At 39.4% G+C, this 24,037-nt stretch overlaps 1 protein-coding gene across 1 annotated transcript in view; it reads left to right on the plus strand.

Annotated features, from left to right (window-relative positions):
* myo10l3 (myosin X, like 3) overlaps nucleotides 1–24,037 on the plus strand; it is a 112,005-nt gene that overhangs the window by 34,082 nt on the left and 53,886 nt on the right. The window contains exons 3-10 of the mRNA XM_051708809.1: nucleotides 15,252–15,410; nucleotides 16,429–16,616; nucleotides 17,085–17,219; nucleotides 20,284–20,422; nucleotides 20,545–20,629; nucleotides 21,177–21,283; nucleotides 21,999–22,128; nucleotides 23,532–23,650. Coding sequence (XP_051564769.1) covers nucleotides 15,252–15,410; nucleotides 16,429–16,616; nucleotides 17,085–17,219; nucleotides 20,284–20,422; nucleotides 20,545–20,629; nucleotides 21,177–21,283; nucleotides 21,999–22,128; nucleotides 23,532–23,650 — 1,062 coding nt within the window. The remainder of the gene's footprint in view (nucleotides 1–15,251; nucleotides 15,411–16,428; nucleotides 16,617–17,084; nucleotides 17,220–20,283; nucleotides 20,423–20,544; nucleotides 20,630–21,176; nucleotides 21,284–21,998; nucleotides 22,129–23,531; nucleotides 23,651–24,037) is intronic.

The following is a 24,037-nucleotide window of genomic DNA, read 5'->3' on the forward strand; positions in this document are numbered from 1 at the left end:
TCAACAAGCCACGTGATAAGATGCGCAGATTGAAGGTCTCAGACACGGAGGCAACTGAGATTCGTCCTCCGCCACCCAGATTGAGTCGAGTCACTACGCCACCATGAGGACTTAGAGCGCATTGGCAATTGGGCGTTCCAAATTGGGGAGAAAAAGGGGAGAAAATAAAAAAAGATTATAATAAAAAATTTGTCACACCGAGGACAATTGAAAGCAAACAGCTTTTCTGACATTTCGGGCTGTTCCTCACACAAAGTTATCAATTGGCTTCACCATTTTCTCTGTGTTTTTATTTTTTAATTTTTTGTCCTCCTTGAAGCTCTACAACCTTTGGTCACTGTATGTTTTCATTGTTCATGCTGCAGTTTTCCGTTCATTCTTTCAAATATCTCCTATTGTTTGCCAAAGAAGAAAGTAATTCCGATTTTGAATAACATGACTGAATAAATGACAACAGAATTTTAATTTTTTGGTGAACTACTGTATACCTTTAATACCTAAATGAATTAAAAATTCCCTTTATTGTGACCAAAAATTGGGGTGCTCTTTTTGTGATTGTATTAAATTCTTAATGATTGTTAATTATTGTGTAAGCTCATGCATTTACTGTGTGACTGATCTGTTTCTCACAGATAGAAAAATACCTTTTGTATGAATAGCAGGAATGTCGGTAAAGCAGTCACCATGTTAATCAGTGTGGCCCTATGTTAGACCTTTGTGTCTGGAGGAAATCCTGTTCTCAAAGCACAATGAGAGAGAATGCAGGTCAGAATATATATATATACAGTGTATATATGTATACTGTATATATACAGTATATATATATATATATATATATATATATATATATATATATACTGATACAGATGTGTCAACATGTGTTCTCTGTGCTTTGCTTTGTTAATTCTTAACAATATTCTTAATAATTTCTTAATGCAATATACAGTTCTACTTATATAACTTGCGGAATATGAAAGATGTTTATCTTTTTGGAGGGTCTCTGATTTTATGACGATATCCATCAGTCACTATGTCAGTGTGTTATTGCATGATAATAAATCGCAAGCTTGCCAAAAATGGCCATTTCCCAATCAATGGGCATTTTCAAACCAGGATAGGTGCTTTTCATCCTCTTTACAAGATTAGCCTACTACATTGAGATTCCCTACTTTCATTGGATAGTTGAGAAACGCCCATCCTGGTTTGGAGACGCCCACTGATTACTACATTGAGACCACTTGGGATCAGATAAAAATAAAAAAACTACTATCACTTCTTTAGTGGATTAGTTTACCCAAACATTATAATTATGTCATTATTTACTTGAGCTCATGGTATTCCAAAATCCATATGCTGTAATTTCATTACTGCCATTTTCAAGATCCAAACTTACAAAAAATTGTCCAAATGACCTTATGGTCCATATGTGCTTTATTCCAAGTCTTCTGAAGTTAGACAATAGCTGACAATGAAGTTAGACAATGTTGCTTTTTTATTTTTCGTCGTCGTTTTAGAGCTTGATAGCCCCAGTTCTGTTGTTTTTTTTTCCTAGATTGTACTGGCCACTCTTTTACATGCATTAATAATGAATGGGGACTGAATCTTTCAAGCTTCAAAGCGGTTCTTCAGATAGCAGCTTACTGAAGGGGGAAAATTGTCAGTGAATAATGACTTTTAAAATGAAAAATGAATTTGCATGGCTTCAGAAGAGTTTTCATATTTGGGTGAATTGTCTCTTTAACGTCTCAAACCACTGTGTGAGACTCTATACTTATGAAGCTGGCAGTATGTAGTGCAGGGCCTGATTCATAAGAACTGCATAGTACAGCTTAGAAGTACATGAGACCCCATCACATGTTTTATTTAACGATCTTACTATGGCATCCATGGCAAAGCAGGGGTCAACAGAGATCAGGAGGCTGTGTGTGAGTTATAGGCAGAGTTCAGGGAAGCGTGGAGAAAGTGACACTCCACTGACACAATGCTAATTTATCACTGTTAACACACACAGGTCTGAGGTCATGGTCGAGCTCAGGCTTCTACAGAAGAACCTCCTCCTAACAATGTCCCGCAGATAAATACTACGGGATGCAACCAGAATGTGACCCCCTCTCAAAACATTAGCACAATCCTCAGCCATCCAGCAGAGCGCCACAGAATTATTTTAACTCTCTTGATCCAATAACCTGGCGAGAGTTTTGAAGCATTTGAAGGAGTCCACCAGATGACTTTTTCTTTTTCACAGGCTAAAAAACACAGAGAATGAGCAGTGAATATTATGATGAAATAACATTTATTTTATTTATTGAAACATTTATTAAAGTTATTATTTTAGTAACTTAAAAAAAGGAGTAAGCTTTTCATTGATAATGTATTGATAATGATCAGAGATGTATCCTCACTTGGCCTTCTGCCATAATCTTTAATTCATTAGAGATCAAGTGTTTGTGCATTTTTTATATGGACAGTTTTATCAGAACAAAATGTTGACTAAAACAAGAAACTGTTCACCTTAATTAAGGTAGACACCATATTTAATTTAATGCAGATGAAACCTATTGAACAGACTGTATTCCTTCAACCATCTACCCTGCTTTCAGCTTTATTTCACATTATGGTGTTGTAGAGATGACTTTTTTATTTAATGAATCTTACCACTAAAAATAATCATTTTTTAGACTCAGCTTTCACAAAATCTACAGTTAGTTAGTGTTTTGCGAAGCAAACCCTGTGTTTCGCTCAGATGGCTTTGTGCATGGTGTGTCTCGGCCCTGGTACAGCGGATGGGTCGAGAGTAGACTGTTTCCTGTGAAGAATATAGCCATGTAAGCTGGGCTTCATGTGTCTGATCACAACTAGGCCATCCCTATCCTTCCTGCACCCACATCATACATATTCATACATTCACTATACAATACAGCAGGGTGTGGTCTTTTAAAAACAAAGCCTCAGGCAGGACATTTGCATGGAAGAGTAGAGAGACAAAGATGCCAGTAACTTATCAAATTCCAAGTTATCACTTGTCAATTGATCACTTTTACTTCTTTGAACTTAACAAAGATGAGCTAGAACAATAGTTATTTAGTCAATGATCAAATGAATGAGAACTGTATTGCTTGCAAAGCAATGATTATATTTTTCATTACACAGATTGCAGACCTTGTTGTGGTGCCTCATTACAAATATATTTGCTAATATGTGTACAGCATAAATCTCTCTTGGCTTAGTTGTAACATAGTCCTAAACTGGGTTACACAGTAAGTTTAAAACATTCATGTTTTCTGTAGAATTTTATTTATAACTGCTCCTGCATAGATGATTTTCTCATATGTACCTGTTTTATTTCATCTTGTGGTCACAATGGGGCATCATTCTGAGTGGTCCTGCCCTCAGAGAAAAGGTTACTTTAGGAAAGCATTGATTGTGTGCTTAATAACTCTGGATCAATGAATTTAGCAGATGTGCTCACATGCACAAGCACGTTTAGGAGAGTGTGCCTTTGCTCATGGAGTGCATTGAGGATGTTTGTGCACTTCGCATTTTGAAGACCTTGAAAGCACCTATTGAATACTAAGATTTTAAATAGAATACATTTAAAAGATTGTAATTTTGCATGCAAATCATATTATATATTATTTGCAAATTAAATAAAGTTTAAAAGCATTTTCAAGACATTCCATGAAAAGAAACAAAACAAAAAAACAAAGGTGCTCAAAGTAATTTTTTTATTTATGTTGCACTGGCTGTTATGGCAGTCATCTTGAACTTAACTCAACAGCATGGATGCAGCATTACTCAAAAATATATGCTCTCAGTTGCCTATGCCATCGTAGAAATGCACTATTCGCAGGCAGCCATTACTGATTTATTCTGAGAGAAAAAGTGTCTGATAATTGTCAGGTTACCAATATATAGTGAGTAGTATTCAGTTGGTCATGTGTGGTATTTATTTGGCTACTGATATGGCTATGTCTTTTTCTCATTTAAAACATACTTTTCGAAAGTATTAATTTCTTTAGGGGCAAAACTTTTTTAATGAGGGAAAAAAATATTAAATACACCTTTAAATCTCTATGCGCATAAGGTATTGGAGGAAGTCTTGGTAGTAAGGGAAGAGAAATAATCCAGGACAATGGAAGCAGTTCCGCTAAACACAATAATACATTAGTGGGATTATGGTATTTTACAAGAGATATCATATTGTAACACAAATAATATTTAGCATATAATCATATAATCGGTACAGATTCCAGGAAATTCCATTTATTTATCCAGTGTAGGACAGCACTGAATGCACTGCTTGATTTATTGATGACCTAATCCACAGGATTCCCAATACTCACAGGGATGGTCCATTGCTTAGCCATCAGAGCTGCTTACTGGCACACTGTCAACACTGAATTCCATTATGTCTGAATGCCTGTAATGTGCTAATGACAGTATGTGCCAATTTTCTGAACACAACAGTATACTCTAACCTGGGGCACAGAGATGATCATATACACTGTCAATGTTCTATTCTATTCTATCCGCTCACTGTTTGTTTTGTAGCCACCATGCTGTTCAGTAAGTTATAATGTCCCTATAATTGTGTTACATGATTATCAGATATATTGCCTGACATCAGTGGGATCTCTGTGATAAGCAAAGCAGAGGACAGTGAGAGTCAAGAATATGAGATTTGGCTTTGAGTGAAAGAGTCCGATCAGAGGATCTGATTTGATCTATCAGGCATCATGCGTAAGATATTAGAATACATAAATAAAATTTCAAAATCAAAATGCACAAGAAAGCTTACAGTACTCACACTCACCTTTTTAGTGCACGCCTGGAGTGTTACCTTTTTGTTTGCAATTTTAGAATTGCAGAACTTAAGAACTGAGGATTTTTTGAGAACTGACAAATTTTGACTGTAGTTTGCCATCTTTTTTTCAGCTTTTTAAAAATGTGTTTTAGAAAAGCTGTTCAGTTTGATTAATTGGGCTCTCCAAGTAGGGGGAAATTTGGGATTAAATGGGTAAAGAAACCCTCTAATGGGTCTCTCTCTCCCCCACTGTAAATATTTGATTGAGACATGCTGTAGTTATTGTCATGATTGAACCTTACAATTTGTATGTACTATATAGTGTTGTTCCAGCCAACCTCCAGTCTGTTTATGTCCTTTTCACTTAGCTCAGAGAGTAAGCATCTCACAAACAGGAATTTGGGGAATTTGTCTCCAGAACATCAGGAATGTCTTATTGCTTAAACATCCTTAACCTCTGTGTTGAGTGTTTGGGAGTGGATCAGATGGCTGGAGCTCATGTATTTTTGTGGCTTCCTGTTGGGTTGAAATATTTTCCATAGAGAGCAGTAGATTCCTTGTTGGGTCTTAAAGTCAAGACTCTTTGTAAAGCCGACTTTTCACTGCATTTGACAAATGACAGACCGGAAGTCATTCATTTCCAATGGAGAGTCACACAGGGGCTGCGTGAGGTTCCGACTGTCTCCGGATGCGACATTTTCGGATCCGATTTGAGCCTCGGATGTGTTCAAATATTTCAACTCGAGCTCTTCTGTATTTTGGACAGTTAATAATGTAAAAGCCAGAATTCATTGTTTAAGTTGCAAATATCACAAAAAGCTTTTAGAATTACAGTAAACATGTGATTAAAAACACACACAGTAATGTCATTCTAAGGTAAACCTTTGGTAGTTTCTCATTCAATGAAAAAAAATACATTGCGAGCAGAATGACAATTTATCATGACTGCCACTAGGGGGAGAAATACGACAGTCATATGTGAATGTCGGAGACAGTGAAAGGTGGCTTTAGGTTCCCATCAACACTGCTGTCACACAGCGATTAAGTTAACTATGATACACATTCCCACAACTATGACAGCAATGACCTGCTCTGCTTTTGCAACAATGGATTCATTATACATAAATTAATGATGATAAAGACTGTTCAAAACCTGAAAAATGCTGCTTACGTAGTAGTGGTCAACCGATATATCGCAGAGGCTGATACATTTTCCTGTTTGGCCAATTAGTTTCTTAGGCCGCGTCAACAATCACCTGCTTACAATTTAAAGAGCCGTCTGAGACATGTAAATGAACATTCGCAGTTAGTTTTGTTGTTAGTGCCATCGTGTTACCACAATAATAGACCGGTGTGCAAAACAATCTCAATTAAACAGTCCCGCATATCAGAGCCGCGACAGACACATATGAGCTCATGATGTTTAAAGTGCTAGGGTGTTTCATTCTCTCTTGCTCTCTTCTCAACAGTTCCCTTTAACTGTTACCTGTATTAAAGCCAAATATCAATAAAACTTCTATTGTATATCGGTTGACCTCTACTACATAGGCAGTATACAGAGGTAGGAAGACAACAAGGCATGTGCGAATCAAAGTTTTCGTAACATCTTGTCTATTGGGATGCCTTCATCTGGCCGATTTTTTAAGGCAGCATAGATGTATCCTTCACTGCCAATGATTCTTCCAACAATTCTGCACGTGCGGTTCGGAGGTTGATGGCTGTTGATTCGTGGGGTTTACTCCACTTGCTACATGTAACTGCTCGAATCAAATTCAAGACTTTGACTCTGGCCTTCAGGACAGCCAGTGGAACAGCACCCACTTACTTCAATTTACTCCTCCAGGTCTATGTCCCAGCTCGCTCTCTGCGGTCAATGAACAAGCGGCGCCTGGTGGTCCCGTCGCAAAGATGAGCTTCCAACCTCCACAAGATCTGCTAAAACCATCTCAACATTCAAGAACCATCTGAAAACACATCTGTTCCGAGAGCACTTAAAAAATCCACACATAATGCACTTAATATTTAACAATATTTTAAAAAAAACCTCCCAAAAAAAACATCTTGTCTGTCTCTATCTTCTACGCTTGCTTCTATTCTACTCCAGCCACTCTGAGAACCTGGCAGTGCGATACTGCAGAAGTTGTTGACAGATGTTTATGACAAATTTCTTGCTATGTTTCTCATTTGTAAGTCAGTTTGGATAAAAGCATCTGATAAATTACTAAATGTAAATGATGGAAATATTAAAGATGGCATCTGATGGAGTGGTTCAAAGACAACCCAGTCTCATGAAAAGTTGCAGTGATAGTACAAGATGGCGAAATGGCAAGAAATCTTACGAGTTGGCTTTTACATATAGAAAAATTAACAAACCAACGAACAATGTTATTCTGATTTTCCTTAGTTTAAGCCCTAACCCAAACCTAAACCTAACCATAAGGTCAACACCCTTACCCAAACCCTAAACATAAAAGGAAAATAACATCAGGGATATGAAAAGAGAAGAAAGAAGTGAATTACAGGTTATTGATATACATCAGTCATTTGTATTGGATAAATATGGAGTTAGTAACCAAATTTGTTTACTGACATTTCCTTTCCTAAAATAAAGTGTTGGATGGGAAACAAACTAAAATTTGATGCCTGTATTGTATAGATCATGTTATCTGGTTGGTCTCTATAGGAGTGAAAGTCGTATGATATCTTACGATTTCACCATCTCATACAAATTGTTCAGAATTTTCATTATGACTATGACTATGTTGTTGAACTATTATTCTTTAGGTAAAAATCAACATAGAAATAAAGTTTGAGGATTTTGCATGTGTGATTCACCGAAAAGGGCTAAATAGTTGATCGGCTTGTGATGCGCAAATGGCTTGCATGGGCAGCGTGAGTCTCGTCACACTTTAATAGTGTTTAGTCTCCCATTCAGCTGATGAAAACACGCTGTGTGATCATGAGGAAGGATTACATCAAGATGTAGATTGATATGCATGTCAGGTGCGAAAAACTTCAAATAAATAAAATAGCCTGTCCCTCTCTCGCTGTTGCTTGCGTATTGGTGATTACATGATTACAATGACATAATATAAGAAATATTTAAGTTTCCACACAATTTCATGATCAGTAATCAAATAAGCAAATTTGTGACATTACCTGTGTTAACTCATTTTGTACAAAAGGACAGGTTTTCTCTCATTAAAGCACTTAAGATGCTCTGTGAAAATTCACATGCAGGATCATGATTATATCATAATCATCAGGTTTTGCACAAAATTTTCACTCAAGCTGTTATGCTGATAATATTTGTAATGAAAAATAAACAATGAAATTAGAAAAATGCAAAATAGAAATATTTTCACAAGTAGACTCGTACTTCGTAAAATCGCATACATTTGCATGTTTTTTTGGGGGGAACCAGGAAAATAAAAAATGGCACTCCATGTCAAAAAGGTTGCCGACCCCTGACCTACACACTTCGACACACTTGCAAACACCCTGATTCAACACAGTCTAAATGTAGGTGGTACTTGCCCTTGTAAAACTCGCCACCATGATGCTAGGTTGTTACGAGCAGTTGCCAGGACATTGCCATGTGGTTGCTAAGGTGTTCTGAGTGTTTTAGAGTGTTGCTATGAGGTTGATAGGGTGTTTGGGTGGTTGCTTTGTGGTTGTTTATATGCCCAAGTCAAAAGAGCCCTCTCCTCAGTGATATTCTGGATCCTAGATATGGCTCAGGTCTTATCAAGTTTATGTGATTTTTTTTTCCCCCATTTTTTTTCATCTGCCAGGTGATAAAAGTCAGATTGCTTGGTGTATTGTTTTTACCAAATTACAAGGTTTACTGGGATTATGTTGTCATTACTATAAAGTTGTAATTAGGGTTGCCAACTTTCTACCAGCCAAATACGGGACATTTCAGCTTTAAATAGTGGGCATTTTTGCTTTCCAGTGGAGCTCTGGCATGAGACACTGTGCAATGGTTAAAGAGGTCCATCTAGAGCTTGTTTACATAGGAAAACAATTGAAAAACCACACTGATGGACGCAAAAATGTGTTCGGTGTGAACGACCCCTAATATGAAAACGCTTGTGATGAGGAGGAGGGTGTGGCCATCAGCTGATAAGTGGGAGAGCGAGATAAAGGTGAGCCGGAGGCGCCAGTTCGAGAGAGAGAGAGAGAGACATGCGGCCGCGTTGCATGTGTGTGTGTTTGTTTGTTTGTTTTATGTTGAGTTTCTATTTAAACTTTATGTTGACTGTTCAGCCGGTTCCCGTCTCCTCCTTGCCCGTCCTTTATCTGTTACAGTGGTGCCGAAACCCGGGAGGGAGGAGGGATACGCTGCCACGGAGTCCTCGCCACTGCCATCCGCCAGGGGAGCTGCCGCGGCTGTCTGCCTGGGGACGGAGGGGTCGCTGCCGGCCACCGAGAGCCAGAGGAACCGCTGCCATCTGCCAAAGAAGGGGAGGAGTGGTTCCGTCCACAAGGAGGAGGAGCGAGCTGGCGTCCGCCAGAGGGCGGAGGAGCGGTTGAGGACCGGGCGACAGCGCGTCTGGGAGCCGGCGAGCAAGTTCTTCTCTCTCTTTCTCTTTCTCTCTCTGTGTCTCCGCTCGCCTTTTCCCTCTCTCCACGCCTCCCCTCGTCTCTTCCCCTGGTTCACAGGAGGTGGGGTGGACCACCGGCTGACAGAACGGCCGGAAGGGCAGCGTCTCCCCTCCAGAGAGGGGGGGGAGTTGGTCAGACTGGTGGCGCCCCGGCCTGAATAGGGTGGGGGAGGAGTGTGTCAAGGTGGAGGGTGTGGCCGGGCTGTGACGATGCACGGCTGGCGCTGAATCAGCTGATCAGCGGAGAGCAAGATAAAAGGGAGCCGGAGGTGCCAGTTCGAGAGAGAGAGAGACAGAGAGAGAGAGAGAGACGCACATAGCTGCATTGCATGTGTGTCTGTGTTTGTTTAGGTTTGTTTTAAGTTGAATTTCTTATTAAACTTTATGTTGACTGTTCAGCCTATTCCCGCCTCCTCCTTGCTCATCCTTTATCTGTTACACCGCTTTGATACAACTACCAGGAAGAACATCTCAGCTATGTAACCTTGGTTCCCTGAGACAAAGGGAACAATACATTCCACGCAACCTAGTTGAAACCTCTCTACAATAATGCCAGTATTCTAATATTGGCTATGGTGTTTGAGTCCTGCCCTTTTAGGCACGAAGGTGTTTGCTATAAAAGCAGGTGCGCAAACACCATTCCTCAGAATTTTCTGACTAAGGGACAAGGAGCGCATCGCTTGCACCTCAAAAGAACTCTGAGTCTTGTAGTGCTGCCAGCGTTCGCAATGTCACGTTCCCTTCATCTCAGGGAACCGAGGTCATGTACGTAACCGAGACATTCCCTTACGACTCAGTACACTTGACATTGCGTTTGCTATCACATATGGGGAACAGAATCCCATCACGCCGCACTACACGACATAACCTTCCAGAGAGGAAACATGATGCCGCAGTCCCACGGGACGGCGACCGACATGAGAATGCCGCAAGTGAATGACCCTCATGTTGGGCCTGGAGGGGAGCACTCAGAATGAATATATGAGCTATTGTCATATAGTATGAATTAACCCCTTCACGAATCCTATTTATAATGAAAGTGCTTGTGACTTTAAGGTATATTACAACGACATGAATGCAGGCGGTTGTGTAAAATGATGGGGAGCCCATACTTAAAGGGAGGGGCATAAGTATATGTTTGGTAAACAAAATAGCAAGTGCTCTAAACAGAGATGACTTGTGAAGAGAGAGACGTTACGTCTAGGTTGTAAAACCTTGCGAATGTGTTTTTAGAATACCATCCTGCTGCAAAACATATGTCTTGTAAAGACACACCATTCATCCATGCCCATGAGTAGGCCATGCCTCTAGTTGAGCGTGCTTTAACACCAATTGGGAAAATCTTACCCTGTGACTCATGAGCCAGGGCAATCACATCAACGATCCAGTGAGAAAGTATTTTCTTGGAGATGGACTTTCCTTTTGTGCATCCTCCATAGCACACAAAGAGCTGATTAGACAGTCTGAACTGGCGGGTGCGCTCAACGTATGTGTGTAGCACCTGCACAGGGCATAACAAATGTAAGGATTGTTCCTCATCCGAATTAAATGGAGGAGGGAAGAAGGCTTGAAGATGAACCTCCTGTGCTCTGAAGGGTGTGGTTAGAACCTTAGGCACATAGGCTTTTCTGTGTTTGACAGTGGCTTTGAAAGACCAGGGCCAAACTCCAGACATGAATTGTCAATTGATAGTGCATGTAAGTCACCGACCCGTTTTACTGAGGACAGAGCCAGCAGTAGTGTGGTCTTAATGGAGAGCATGCACAAATCAACAGAGTCCAAAGGCTCGAAGGGGGGCCCTGCGAGCGGTTTTAGTACCAAAGTTAGGTCCCAAATTGGGACTATAGCCGGCCGAGGTGGATTTAGTCGTCTTGCTCCTCTAAGGAACTTTATTAATTTTCTCCCCAATCTGGAATGCCCAAATCCCAAAGCGCTCTAAATCCTCATAGTGGAATAGTGACTTGCCTCAATCCAGGTGGCGGAGGACGAATCTCAGATGCCTCTGCGTCTGAGACCGTCAGTCCATGCATTTTATCACATGGCTTGTCGAGCGCATTACCGCAGAGACGTAGCGCGTGTGGAGGCTTCACGCTATTCTCCGCAGCATCCACGCACAACTTATCACGCGCCCCACCGAGAGCGAGAACCACACATTATAATGACCACGTGGAGATTACCCCATGTGACTCTACCCTCCCTAGCAACTGGGACAATTTGGTTGCTTAGGAGACCTGGCTGGATTCATTCAGCACGCCCTGGATTCGAACTCGCGACTCCAGGGGTGGTAGTCAGCATCAATACTCGCTGAGCTACCCAGACCCCCCAGGAACTTTATGATTATATATAGTGGCGCCAGCTTCAGGTGCGTTATACACAGATATAGTTGCCACATAAACTTTGAGCATAGCTCTAGGCGGTTGACATGTCAGGACCTTTTCACACCTGTTTCCAGGTGTCGAAAGTCAGGCGTCCATTACACACCGTGCCCCAATCTGTGTTGGAAGCATTTGTGGTCAGCACTTTCTTTCTTAAACTTGACCCAGCATAACACCCTGTTGGTAAAAGGCTGGCGTTGTCCATGGTGCTAGAGCAGCCAGACAGTGGTGAGTTACCCCGATACACATGAAAATGAAATGACTTCAGTGGTAATGTATGTTCAGTTTGAACTGAAACAGACACCGAAGAATGGGCTGTATGCGCTCATTCATGAGGTGGGTACGCATGAACTCCTAAAAAGGAGATTTACTGAACAAGTTTGGCCCACCGCTGAGTATGCTCTTACAGTCAGTGCGGACGTTAGTCGACACGGCTTAGAAAGATGAACAGGGCATGAGTTCCACGCCCTGCTACTCGTCGGGCAGAGATGTGCCGCTACCGCCTCTTTCAGGGTGGGGGGTAGTTGGGCATAACCATTTTCTTCCCAGTGATCCACATTGGAGAGGATGTAATTGCTACGTGGGTGAACTGAATAGGGTGCGGGCCAGGATTTTGACAGTTCGTTATGAACTTCAGGGAGGAACGGGGCAGATCTACGGGACGCGGTTGCTTGATGGCATCTGGACTGCAGGAACTATTCATCAAGGTGAGATTGTGTAAGTCCCTCTGGAGGAAACCACTCGATATCGAGCTCTTCAACTGCCCTTGAAAGGACGCAAAGCATCTCCTTGTCAGTGGCGCGTACACGCTTCTCGCCCTCGCTGGAGGAAGGGGCGGTAGCGTAATCCTCTGACCACTTGCCTGATGCAGCGAGAGACATGACATCGTCATCATCCCCAGTGTCAGAACCGCGAACGAGACGAGGCCTTGCACTCCTGAGGACCGGAGCTTTTCATGCACATAATGTATCGGCATAGACGCGTTACATGGAGATTGAGGGGCTCGCGGGGCCGACACGAGGACCACCTCAAATTCATCCTACTTGACCTCGCGGCCCCGCTGTGCCTCCTCGTGTGATCCCTCGGGTATCACAGGAGAGGTGGGCGGGAGAGCGTGGGAAGCTGAATCGTCCCTCAGAATGAGGGCGATTCGCGAGCGAAGCGGCGTGGGTGCGGCCCAGACAGTGAATGCAGCTCTCATGCTGATCTAAAGACGGGATGTGCCTCTCGCACAAGGAACACTTACGGAATGACATCTTTAAAAATATATATATGTGTGTACACACAGTATAACAATATACAATTGCTTATAAGAATACACAACTCCTGCCGAAGCGCTGCGGGGAATCAGGATGGTGAAGTGGCCCGTTCACCAGTAAAGTGTGATTTCTTTTGCATCGGTGAATAATGGCACTGCGCATAAAGTGCATTACTGTAAATACACAAGATGTTGTCTGTATAATTCAGCAAATTAAAGAAATCCTCATCCCTCAAGGACATCAGTTAGGTAGATTAAAAAGAACCAATTCAAATGCAGTGTGTAATAGAGACGTCACTCTTGTACTTTCACATAATGTAGCATGTCCAAGTATATCTTAGGACAGATCGTGGAGGAAGAGCTCAGGATAGTAAAAGTAAGGGGAGCGCTCTGAAGATGTCATGGGGGGTATAGTTTCAGGAATGTGACACAACTTGGCAGAAAGAGAGAGAGACGGAGAGAACGAGCAGGCCTGGGCAAATCAGTAAAACAAGCTACATGCACATATACCCGTCACATATACTGCTGTAAATCAGCTCTATCTGTGTGCACTGTAACAGCATAAATCACAGCTAATTTCTTCTCACATTGGCTTTCTGAAGTGCACGCATGCCATTTGGAAATGCATATTCAGTTGTGTCAGTCAACGGTGTACTCATTTCTTATTTAACAAAATAAACAAGTACATATTTTCTGTGGTTAATGTCTATCTGCCAGCAGTTTTTTTGAGGATCAGATATGTTTTGCAAGACAACTCTTATGTACAGTTGGAGTCCATATGTAAAAATACTTTTTTTTCCTAATTTAATATATATTTTCTATTATTAGTTATCAAGCACAACATTTTGAACATGAATTTAATTTCCTACTATAGTGGCAAGAAAAAGTATGTGAACCCCTTTGAATTACCTGCATTTATGTTTAAATTTGGCTAAAAGTCTGGTTTGATCTTCATCTAAGTTACAAAAATGAACAAACACAATTTAACTAGTAACACACAAATTATTGTATTGTTCTTGTACATAAAGCTAAAAAGGGTTACAAAGTTATCTCAAAGAGCTTAAATATTCATCTGTCCACAGTTAGACAAATTGTTGATATAGTATTGTGGCTACTCTCCCTAGAAACGGCCTTTCAGCTAAGATGACTCAAAAGGCACACCGGAGAATGCTCAGTGAGATAAAGTGACAGCTAAAGACTTGTAGGAATCATTGGAACTGGTTAACATCTCTGTTCATGAGATGTCTACAATATGGAAAACATTAAACAGGCGTTGTGTCCATGGCAGGACACCACGAAGAAAGCCGCTGCTTTCCCAAAAATCATTGCTGCATGCCTGAAGTTTGCCAAAGGTCACCTTGACACTCCACAACGCTACTGGGAAAATGTTTTGTGGGCTGATAAAACTAGGGTTTAATTGTTTGGGAAGAACATGCAGCACTACGTATGGCATAAAAAGGGCACCGCATACCAACATAAAAATATCATCCCAACGGTGAAGTACGTTGAAGGGAGCATCATGATTTGGTGATGCTTTTCTGCTTCAGGCCTGGACCACTTGCCATCATTGAGGGAGAAATTAATTTCCAAGTTTATCAAGATATCCTACAGGATAATGATAATGCTAGGGTGGCTTTGTGCCAGCTGAAGCTCAGTAGAATTTGGGTACTGCATCAGGACAATGACCCTAAACACTGAAGTAAATCCGCTGTACAATTCACCTTTTGGAGTGGGCCAGTCAAAGCCCAGAACTTAACCCAATAGAGAGGCTGTGAAATGACCTCAAGAGAGCCATTCACACCAGACATCCTAAGAAGATGGCAGTTCTGTAAGGAACAATGGTCCAAAATTCCTTCTGAACATTGTGCAGGTCTAATCCGCAGCTACCGGAAACGCTTGGTTGAGGTCACTGCTGCCAAAGGAGGAACGACCAGTTATTAAATCCAATGGTTCACTTACTTTTTCCACTGCACTGTGAATGTTTAATGGGATGTGTTCAATAAACACTTTAAAGATTATAATTGTTTGTGTTTGTTAGCTTAAACACATTGATGTTTGTTTTTACTTGTGACTTTGATGAAGATGAGATCACATTTTACGACCAATTCATGCCGAAAACCAGCTAATTCCAAAGGGTTCACATACTTTCTCTTGCCACTGTGTGTGTTGCTAATCACTCCATCTTTTTGTGTTTGTGTGTGTTAAAGGTGATCACTTTGGATCTGGGTGAGGTGAATAGGCTTAAGGTTTTCCCAATGCATCCCACCAGCATCAGTGGAGTGGAGGACATGTCCTCTCTGGCCGAATTACATGAGGCCGCCATCATGCACAACCTCTACCTGCGCTACCAAAAGGACCTCATTTATGTAAGCTACGTTTTTTTATACACAACCACATATTTACACACAGCTGGCATGCTTGCATTAGACACAAATATTTACTTGATATAATATTTACTTTTGTCTCATTTAGCATATTTACATGTAGCAATAACAATTATGTCTGCAAAGTATTGCTAAGGAAACCTACGTGCACACTAATTCAAAAGAACAAAAGAACTTTGTTCTATAAAACTGTAAGGCAATTTAATGCCAGCTTAACTGTGTGCAGGATTTTCCTTGTAAAAAATGTTAAATAAGGATATTTGTAGATCAAACATTTCCAGATGAAGTGAATATTGATTAATATTAATTCTGTTGTTTCATCCAAGATATGGCTAGATGACATTTTTAATAAAGCTTGTGTAATTAATATTGTTAAAAGTTAAAAGAAAGTCCTGCGTTCTAAGCATATTTCTAAAACAATGTTTTGCTTAAAGTCAGGAATTGTTGATTCTCTTGATCTGTTCTTATATTGTGTTGTTGATTTCAGATGTTGATCATTATTTGTAGTCTGAAGCAATGGAACTACTTGACGTTCATGTTTAAAGAAGTTTTGTTTCTTCTTTGCCTCCCCCATGTCTTGAAAGCCTTTTTTGTTTTTGTTTAGTATGATACTTTACCCTTCACGTTTTCTGCACTGGTTCTGAGGGAAAATATGTGAAATTGTCCATAATGAATTGATGTGTCAAACAGAGCTCAGAGTATTACACTCTTATTGGCAGCTAAAAACATACTTTTCCCATGCTTCATAGATATGATCACAATTAATCAGCACTTGGAAATCTTTGACATTTTAATACTACAGTACAAAATATTTGGCCAGATAGTTTAATTGCCTGGCAGTACTGGGAAGTAAAACCTCCAATATTTCCGCAGAGCTCAGAAATTCATAAACTCTCTCTTTCTGCTAAATTTCCATATATCCTCTCACATAATGTATCAAAAAGGTCAACACTATAAGCTCCACATTTTTTGTTCTGATTGGTGGCCATTTTCCTTGCAGACTAACATTGGCTCCATCCTGGCAGCTGTGAATCCTTATAAAAAGATTGCAGGTCTTTATGACACAGAGGCGGTGAACGTGTACAGCAAACATCACCTGGGTGAACTACCTCCACATATTTTTGCTGTGGCTAACGAGTGTTACCGCTGTCTGTGGAAGAGGCATGATAGTCAGTGTGTGCTCATCAGGTAAGGTCCAGCTAGTTTTACATTGACTACCATCTTGGAGTTTCATGAAAATTCTGTATTATGACATTTTTAAGGAATTAAATTGCAATTTTAATGGACAGTTAATCAGACGCACTTGATATAAAACTCACTAGAGTTTTTATTGGAATTTTGTGCATACAAAATGACTGATGTACATAGATGTTTTGGTAATATGCGATTCCAAAGGACTGTAATCCAATCAGAGCGCAACCACTGAATCTAGAAATGGATTACATTTGATTTATAAGGCAAGGTTTATTGCATAACACTTCTTGGAAAGAAGGTCGGATGTATTTGCTTAGTACAGTGGTTTTCATTTTTTTAAACAACACTTTTGAAAAAAAAAAACAAAAAAAAATTAAAAAAAGGAAACTTGAAACAAAAACTCCAAAAGTGGACAGTTGCATTGATAATTTGTATTAACATGCGCCGTGTGTTTGATGTAAGTGGAGAGAGTGGTGCTGGGAAGACGGAAAGCACCAAACTGCTGCTGAAGTTTCTGTCTGTCATGAGTCAAAATTCGACAGGCTCTCCGCTCTCAGAGAAAACCACACGGGTGGAGCAGGCCATCGTACAGAGCAGGTAATACATACACACTGTCACAAACAGTATACTTTATACCAGGGCAGACACTAAACAATTAACCCCCAAAATTGACAAGTTTTAATTTATTTTTTATTTTTTATATAAAATATTTAAACAGAGTTACTGTTTGCGCTAGGTGTAAATATCACATGCCACACAATGCTGCTATTTGCACTCAAATAGTCTGGTGGAAACACAAAGATTTTTAGTAGAATATCTCAGCTCTGTAGGTCCATACAATACAAGTGAATGGTGGCCAGAACTTTGAAGGTCCAAAAAGCACATAAAGGCAGCATAAATGTAATCTATACAACTCCAATGGTTAAATCTACAGGTGCATCTCAATAAATTAGAATGTCGTGGAAAAGTTCATTTATTTCAGTAATTCAACTCAAATTGTGAAACTCGTGTATTAAATAAATTCAATGCACACAGACTGAAGTAGTTTAAGTCTTTGGTTCTTTTAATTGTGATGATTTTGGCTCACATTTAACAAAAACCCACCAATTCACTATCTCAAAAAATTAGAATATGGTGACATGCCAATCAGCTAATCAACTCAAAACACCTGCAAAGGTTTCCTGAGCCTTCAAAATGGTCTCTCAGTTTGGTTCACTAGGCTACACAATCATGGGGAAGACTGCTGATCTGACAGTTGTCCAGAAGACAATCATTGACACCCTTCACAAGGAGGGTAAGCCACAAACATTCATTGCCAAAGAAGCTGGCTGTTCACAGAGTGCTGTATCCAAGCATGTTAACAGAAAGTTGAGTGGAAGGAAAAAGTGTGGAAGAAAAAGATGCACAACCAACCGAGAGAACCGCAGCCTTATGAGGATTGTCAAGCAAAATCGATTCAAGAATTTGGGTGAACTTCACAAGGAATGGACTGAGGCTGGGGTCAAGGCATCAACCACACACAGACATGTCAAGGAATTTGGCTACAGTTGTCATATTCCTCTTGTTAAGCCACTCCTGAACCACAGACAACATCAGAGGCATCTTACCTGGGCTAAGGAGAAGAAGAACTGGACTGTTGCCCAGTGTTCCAAAGTCCTCTTTTCAGATGAGAACAAGTTTTGTATTTCATTTGGAAACCAAGGTCCTAGAGTCTGGAGGAAGGGTGGAGAAGCTCATAGCCCAAGTTGCTTGAAGTCCAGTGTTAAGTTTCCACAGTCTGTGATGATTTGGGGTGCAATGTCATCTGCTGGTGTTGGTCCATTGTGTTTTTTGAAAACCAAAGTCACTGCACCCGTTTACCAAGAAATTTTGGAGCACTTCATGCTTCCTTCTGCTGACCAGCTTTTTAAAGATGCTGATTTCATTTTCCAGCAGGATTTGGCACCTGCCCACACTGCCAAAAGCACCAAAAGTTGGTTAAATGACCATGGTGTTGGTGTGCTTGACTGGCCAGCAAACTCACCAGACCTGAACCCCATCTATGGGGTATTGTCAAGAGGAAAATGAGAAACAAAAGACCAAAAAATTCAAATGAGCTGAAGGCCACTGTCAAAGAAACCTGGGCTTCCATACCACCTCAGCAGTGCCACAAACTGATCACCTCCATGCCACGCCGAATTGAGGCAGTAATTAAAGCAAAAGGAGCCCCTACCAAGTATTGAGTACATATACAGTAAATGAACATACTTTCCAGAAGGCCAACAATTCACTAAAAATGTTTTTTTTATTGGTCTTATGATGTATTCTAATTTTTTGAGATAGTGAATTGGTGGGTTTTTGTTAAATGTGAGCAAAATCATCACAATTAAAAGAACCAAAGACTTAAACTACTTCAGTCTGTGTGCATTGAATTTATTTAATACACGAGTTTCACAATTTGAGTTGAATTACTGAAATAAATGAACTTTTCCACGACATTCTAATTTATTGAGATGCACCTGTATATCTTCAGATGTGGGTGAGAAACAGATCAATATTTAAGTGCTTTATTACTATAAATTCTCCTCCCTGCCCAGTAGGTGGCGATGTGCACAAAGAACGCGAATCACAAAAACAAAATAAGAAGAATGTGAAAGTGAAAGTGGAGAATTATAGTAAAAAAGGACTTAAATATTGATCTGTTTCTCGCCCACACCTATCATATCACTTCTGAAGTCACGGATTAAACCTCTGGAGTTTTAAAGATTACTTTTACGTGCCTTTATATGCTTTTTGGAGCTTCAAAGTTCTGGCCACCATTCACTTGCATTGTATGGACCTACAGAGCTGAGATATTCTTCTAAAAATCTTTGTTTGTGTTCTGCAGAAGAAAAAAAGTCATACACATCTGAGATGGCATGAGGGTGAGTAAATGATGAGAATTTTCATTTTTTGGGTGAACTATTCCTTTAAAGGTTAATTTCCTCACTGTGATTTAGTCACAGTGATGTCAGGGAGTTCAGAAAAGGGTTTGATCTGGGTCAAATTAACCATGTATAGTAATTACTATAGTAATATTGTAGTAACCAGTTTTAGGCAGAAGCCATAGTTTTAATGCAGTTAACCATGGTTTTACTACAGTAGTATAGTGTCAATATAGTAACCATGTTTATTTTTGTGGATACTATGACTTTACTACAAAATACCTTGGTGATACTATGGTTACTGTAGTAAAGCCATAATACATTTTTGTAAGGAAAGGTTAGGGTTAGGTTTAGGGGTAGGGGTTGGTGTAATGTGTCTGTGGGACACAAAATAATATAATACTAAATAATAAATACACTGCAGTTATAATGTATGTTAGTATTTAATCAGGAGTGCAAATAGTATCTGCCACTATTTGCACCTGGGTGTAAATAGCATCTAACACTATTTGCACTTAGTGCAAAGAAGATGCTTTTCATTGCAATTTACATGTTTAAAATGCCGCTTCTGTTTCTGATACTGTTGCAACCAGTCGATGACATAAAAGTATTTTACATAAAAGGACAACACACTGTGTTATATGGCGCTAAAACTAAAAATTTGCTATAGAAGGTTAATTTCTGACACATACTTTATACTCATCTGCATTGTTATCTTCCTTCGATTTTATCACTTTTATATTGATCTTCTGTTCCAGTCCAATAATGGAGGCATTTGGAAATGCAAAAACAGTTTACAACAACAACTCCAGTCGCTTTGGCAAGTTCATTCAGCTTCACTTCTCTCAGAGTGGCAACATCCAGGGTGGCTGTATTATTGATTATTTACTTGAAAAGGTAGCTATCTTTTTTATTTGCTAATGTAATACAAGACCTTTATAGCCCTGCACATATAGTATATTCTTGTCTCACAGAATCATTTTTCCTGTAAATGCTTAACATTTTAAATTACATTCCAGAACCGAGTTGTCCGGCAGAATCCAGGAGAGAGGAACTATCATATTTTCTATGCCTTGTTGTCAGGTGCTAACCGTGAGCACAGAGGTGAGATGTCTCTCAATGAAGGAGAATAGAATATACCATGCCAAAACAAATGCACTTCAGTCAAAAGTTTAGACACATTTACTCATTCTTTATTATAACTGTTTTGTACATCTTAGAATAATAGTCATGAAGTCATGAAACAAAACAAAATATGAAATAACACAAATGGAAGTATGGGAATGAAGTAGTGACGAAAAAATGTTAAACAAATCAAAACCATGTTATATTTGATCTGATTTGTTGTAGAAACCCTTTGCCTAGATTACAGCTCTGCACACTGTGGACATCGTCTTAACCAACTTCATGGGCAATGTCAGTCCAACTCATCCATTAAAAAAAAAAAAGGGAGGAAATTCATACATAGGCACAATTAATATTTTTCTACAATACTGATTTGAAATACTGGTATTTAAGCATAAGCCTTTAGATCAAAAGATCATGAGAAACCTAAACTCGGTCAAGTGTGTCCAACCATTCCAAACCGATTATTAATATTATCCTTTAACTACTAGCCTGAATCTTTGTTTTTCTTTTTCTTTCTGGTCAGAAATGTATATGCTGGCTGATTTTCCTGAGGCGTATCACTACCTGAATCAGTCTGGCTGTGTAAAAGACAGGAGTCTGGATGACAAACAACTCTATGAGAGTGTGATGGTAAGTCAATGTGAATGACACTTTCTCTTTTATCATGTATTGTTTTGGTTTGTTGATTAAACTTATTGTCTTTAACAACATTCTTGACTCTCAGACTGTTTCTTGTGTCATGAACACACAGGAGTTAGTGCTGTATTAGTATTAATAGTCTTTTTTATTAGTCCGTGTGCTATATTTCATGAAACTTGCAAGTCTTTTATTGGACTTTAAAGATCTCCCACTAGAGGGCACTACACCATCTCTTTATTTGTAAACTATTTAACGTATACAACTGAAGTTAAGGGCTTGTTTAATAAAAAGAATTACGGTTAAAGACATATCCAGTTTTCTTTTTTTTTCTTTTTTATGTAACATACCTTTTATTGTATTGCCTTTTCAAAAAATAAGTATGTTCAAAGTGATGGCATATTTGTTCTATTTCACAATTACATTTATTTTTATTGGTCAAGCAACAATATTCATGTCAGGATAACAACAAAACCTCTTAACCACACTGTATACTGAACATAAACACAATGAGACACTCACTGCTCTTTACACATTGAGCCTTGGTGCTCATCCGGCTGATGCAGGTTCAAGTTTGACCTGAAATGTTTTTGATGCCATATCCCCTTTCTGTCTCCAATAATTTTCTGTCATTATCAACCATATCTGTTCAATATGCTAAAATAGAATGCTGATGTCTTTTTTTTCCCCTTCTGTTTAATGACTTTAGGAAGCATTAAAGGTGATGGAGTTCACTGAGGAAGAGATCCGGGATGTCTTTAAGCTGCTGTCTGGGGTCTTACAGATCGGCAACATCGAGTTCATGACCGCCGGGGGTGCTCAGATCACCACTAAAGGAGGTTCGAGACAGATAAGCTTTTGTCGGAAGCACAGCTAGCGTGTTATAAATGTTTCTGTAATAGTTTTCTTAGCGGAAGAACCTATTGAATAGCACCTGTGGTCCTGGCACACAATGTCAGTCTATATTTTAACTGTCAAGAGGCATGAGTACAGGCCTACAATGACTAGTGCGTGCAGAGGCATGCTGCAACGTGTCAGAATTCACTCTGCCAATTGCATTTAACCACATTTCAAAGGGGTGATTGCTTATCTTAATTTTGGACTTGTTCCAAGATGTGTCAATAACGTCAGTGTACTTGGGTACAGATTAAGAGCAGTGTCAGCTTTGACCTTGTCAGATCATTTAAGGGAAAGTTCACTCAAAAGTGAAATGGGTTTGGGGCTGTTGAGTTCCAAAATGACAAAAAAAAAGTACTATAAAAGTATCTTAAAAGTGGTCTTTTGAAGTCATATGATAGTTTTGTGTGAAGAACAGACCAAAATTAAGTTTAAATTTAATTAAGTCATCGTACATTATGGAAAGAGTGGCAGGTATATTATTCAAAAATTCATCTATCGTGTACACAGTGCACTTTAGGCCACAGAGACATAACCCTGGTAGTATTCTCTGCCTAGTTTCCATTAAGTATGTATGCATGCTCACTTTACACTTTTGTGTAACTGAAAGAGTTAGTTCACCCAAAAAATGAATTTTTTTTCAACATTTACTCACGCTCATGCCATCCCAGATGTGTATGACATTCTTTCTTCTGCAGAACACAAATGAAGATTTTATTTCAGCTCTGTAGGTCCATACAATGCAAGGGAATGGTGAACAGAACTCCAAAAGCTCCAAAAAGGAGATAAAGTCAGCATAAAAGTAATCCATAAGATTCCAGTGGTTTAATCAATGTGTTCTGAAGCGATCAAGTTGGTTTTGAGTGAGAACAGAATGAAATATAACTCCTTTTTCACTGTACATCTTGTCATTGCAGTCTCTAGGCACAATCATGATTTCAAGCTTGATTTAGCCTCCTAATGCTTGACGCATGAGCGCTAGTTGGAGCTTATAGGAAGTGTAATCAAGCTTGAAATGATGATCGCCCAGATGTACAGTGAAAAAGGAATTATATTTTGGTCTGTTCTCACCAAAACCAACTGGATCACTTCAGAACACATTGATTAAACCACTTTTATGCTGACTTTATCTCTTTTTTGGAGCTTTAAAGGCATGATCACCATTTACTTGCATTTTATTGACCTACAGAACTGAGATATTCTTCTAAAAATCTTAATTTGTGTTCTGCAGAAAAAAGAAAGTCACACATCTGGGATGGCATGAGGGTGAGTAAATTATGAATTTTCATTGTTGAGCGAACTATCCCATTATGTCTAATGCAGTGTGTGTTTATTTTAATGACAGTGGTCAGTGTTGTCAGTGATCTACTGGGGCTCGACTCCTTCCAGCTGTCTGAGGTTCTGACTCAGCGCTCCATGATTCTGAGAGGAGAAGAGATCTGCTCACCACTCACTGTGGAACAGGTAAACGCATGCATCCATTCATCCATCCAGGTTTAGGTAAAGTTTGAAAGAATGATAAGTGAGATTCCAGGGAGATGTCAAAAACGTATTTATGGTAAAAAAAAAAAAAAAAAAAAAAAAAAAAATATATATATATATATATATATATATATATATATATATATATATATATATATATATATATATATATATATATAATTATTATTAATAATAAACCGATAGTTTTGCCTCTGAAAGTGGCTTGTCCAATCAGAATTTAAAGGCATTGTATAATGCCAATAAACACACATCTGTGACCTCACACTCTACATTTATGCACCAATTCGATTTGGTTCATTTACATTTTACATAACTTTTGGGAGTGATTTCAAAAGGATTTTTTTTTTT

Source organism: Myxocyprinus asiaticus, chromosome 10 (assembly GCF_019703515.2).
Source record: "Myxocyprinus asiaticus isolate MX2 ecotype Aquarium Trade chromosome 10, UBuf_Myxa_2, whole genome shotgun sequence".
Lineage (NCBI taxonomy): Eukaryota > Metazoa > Chordata > Actinopteri > Cypriniformes > Catostomidae > Myxocyprinus > Myxocyprinus asiaticus.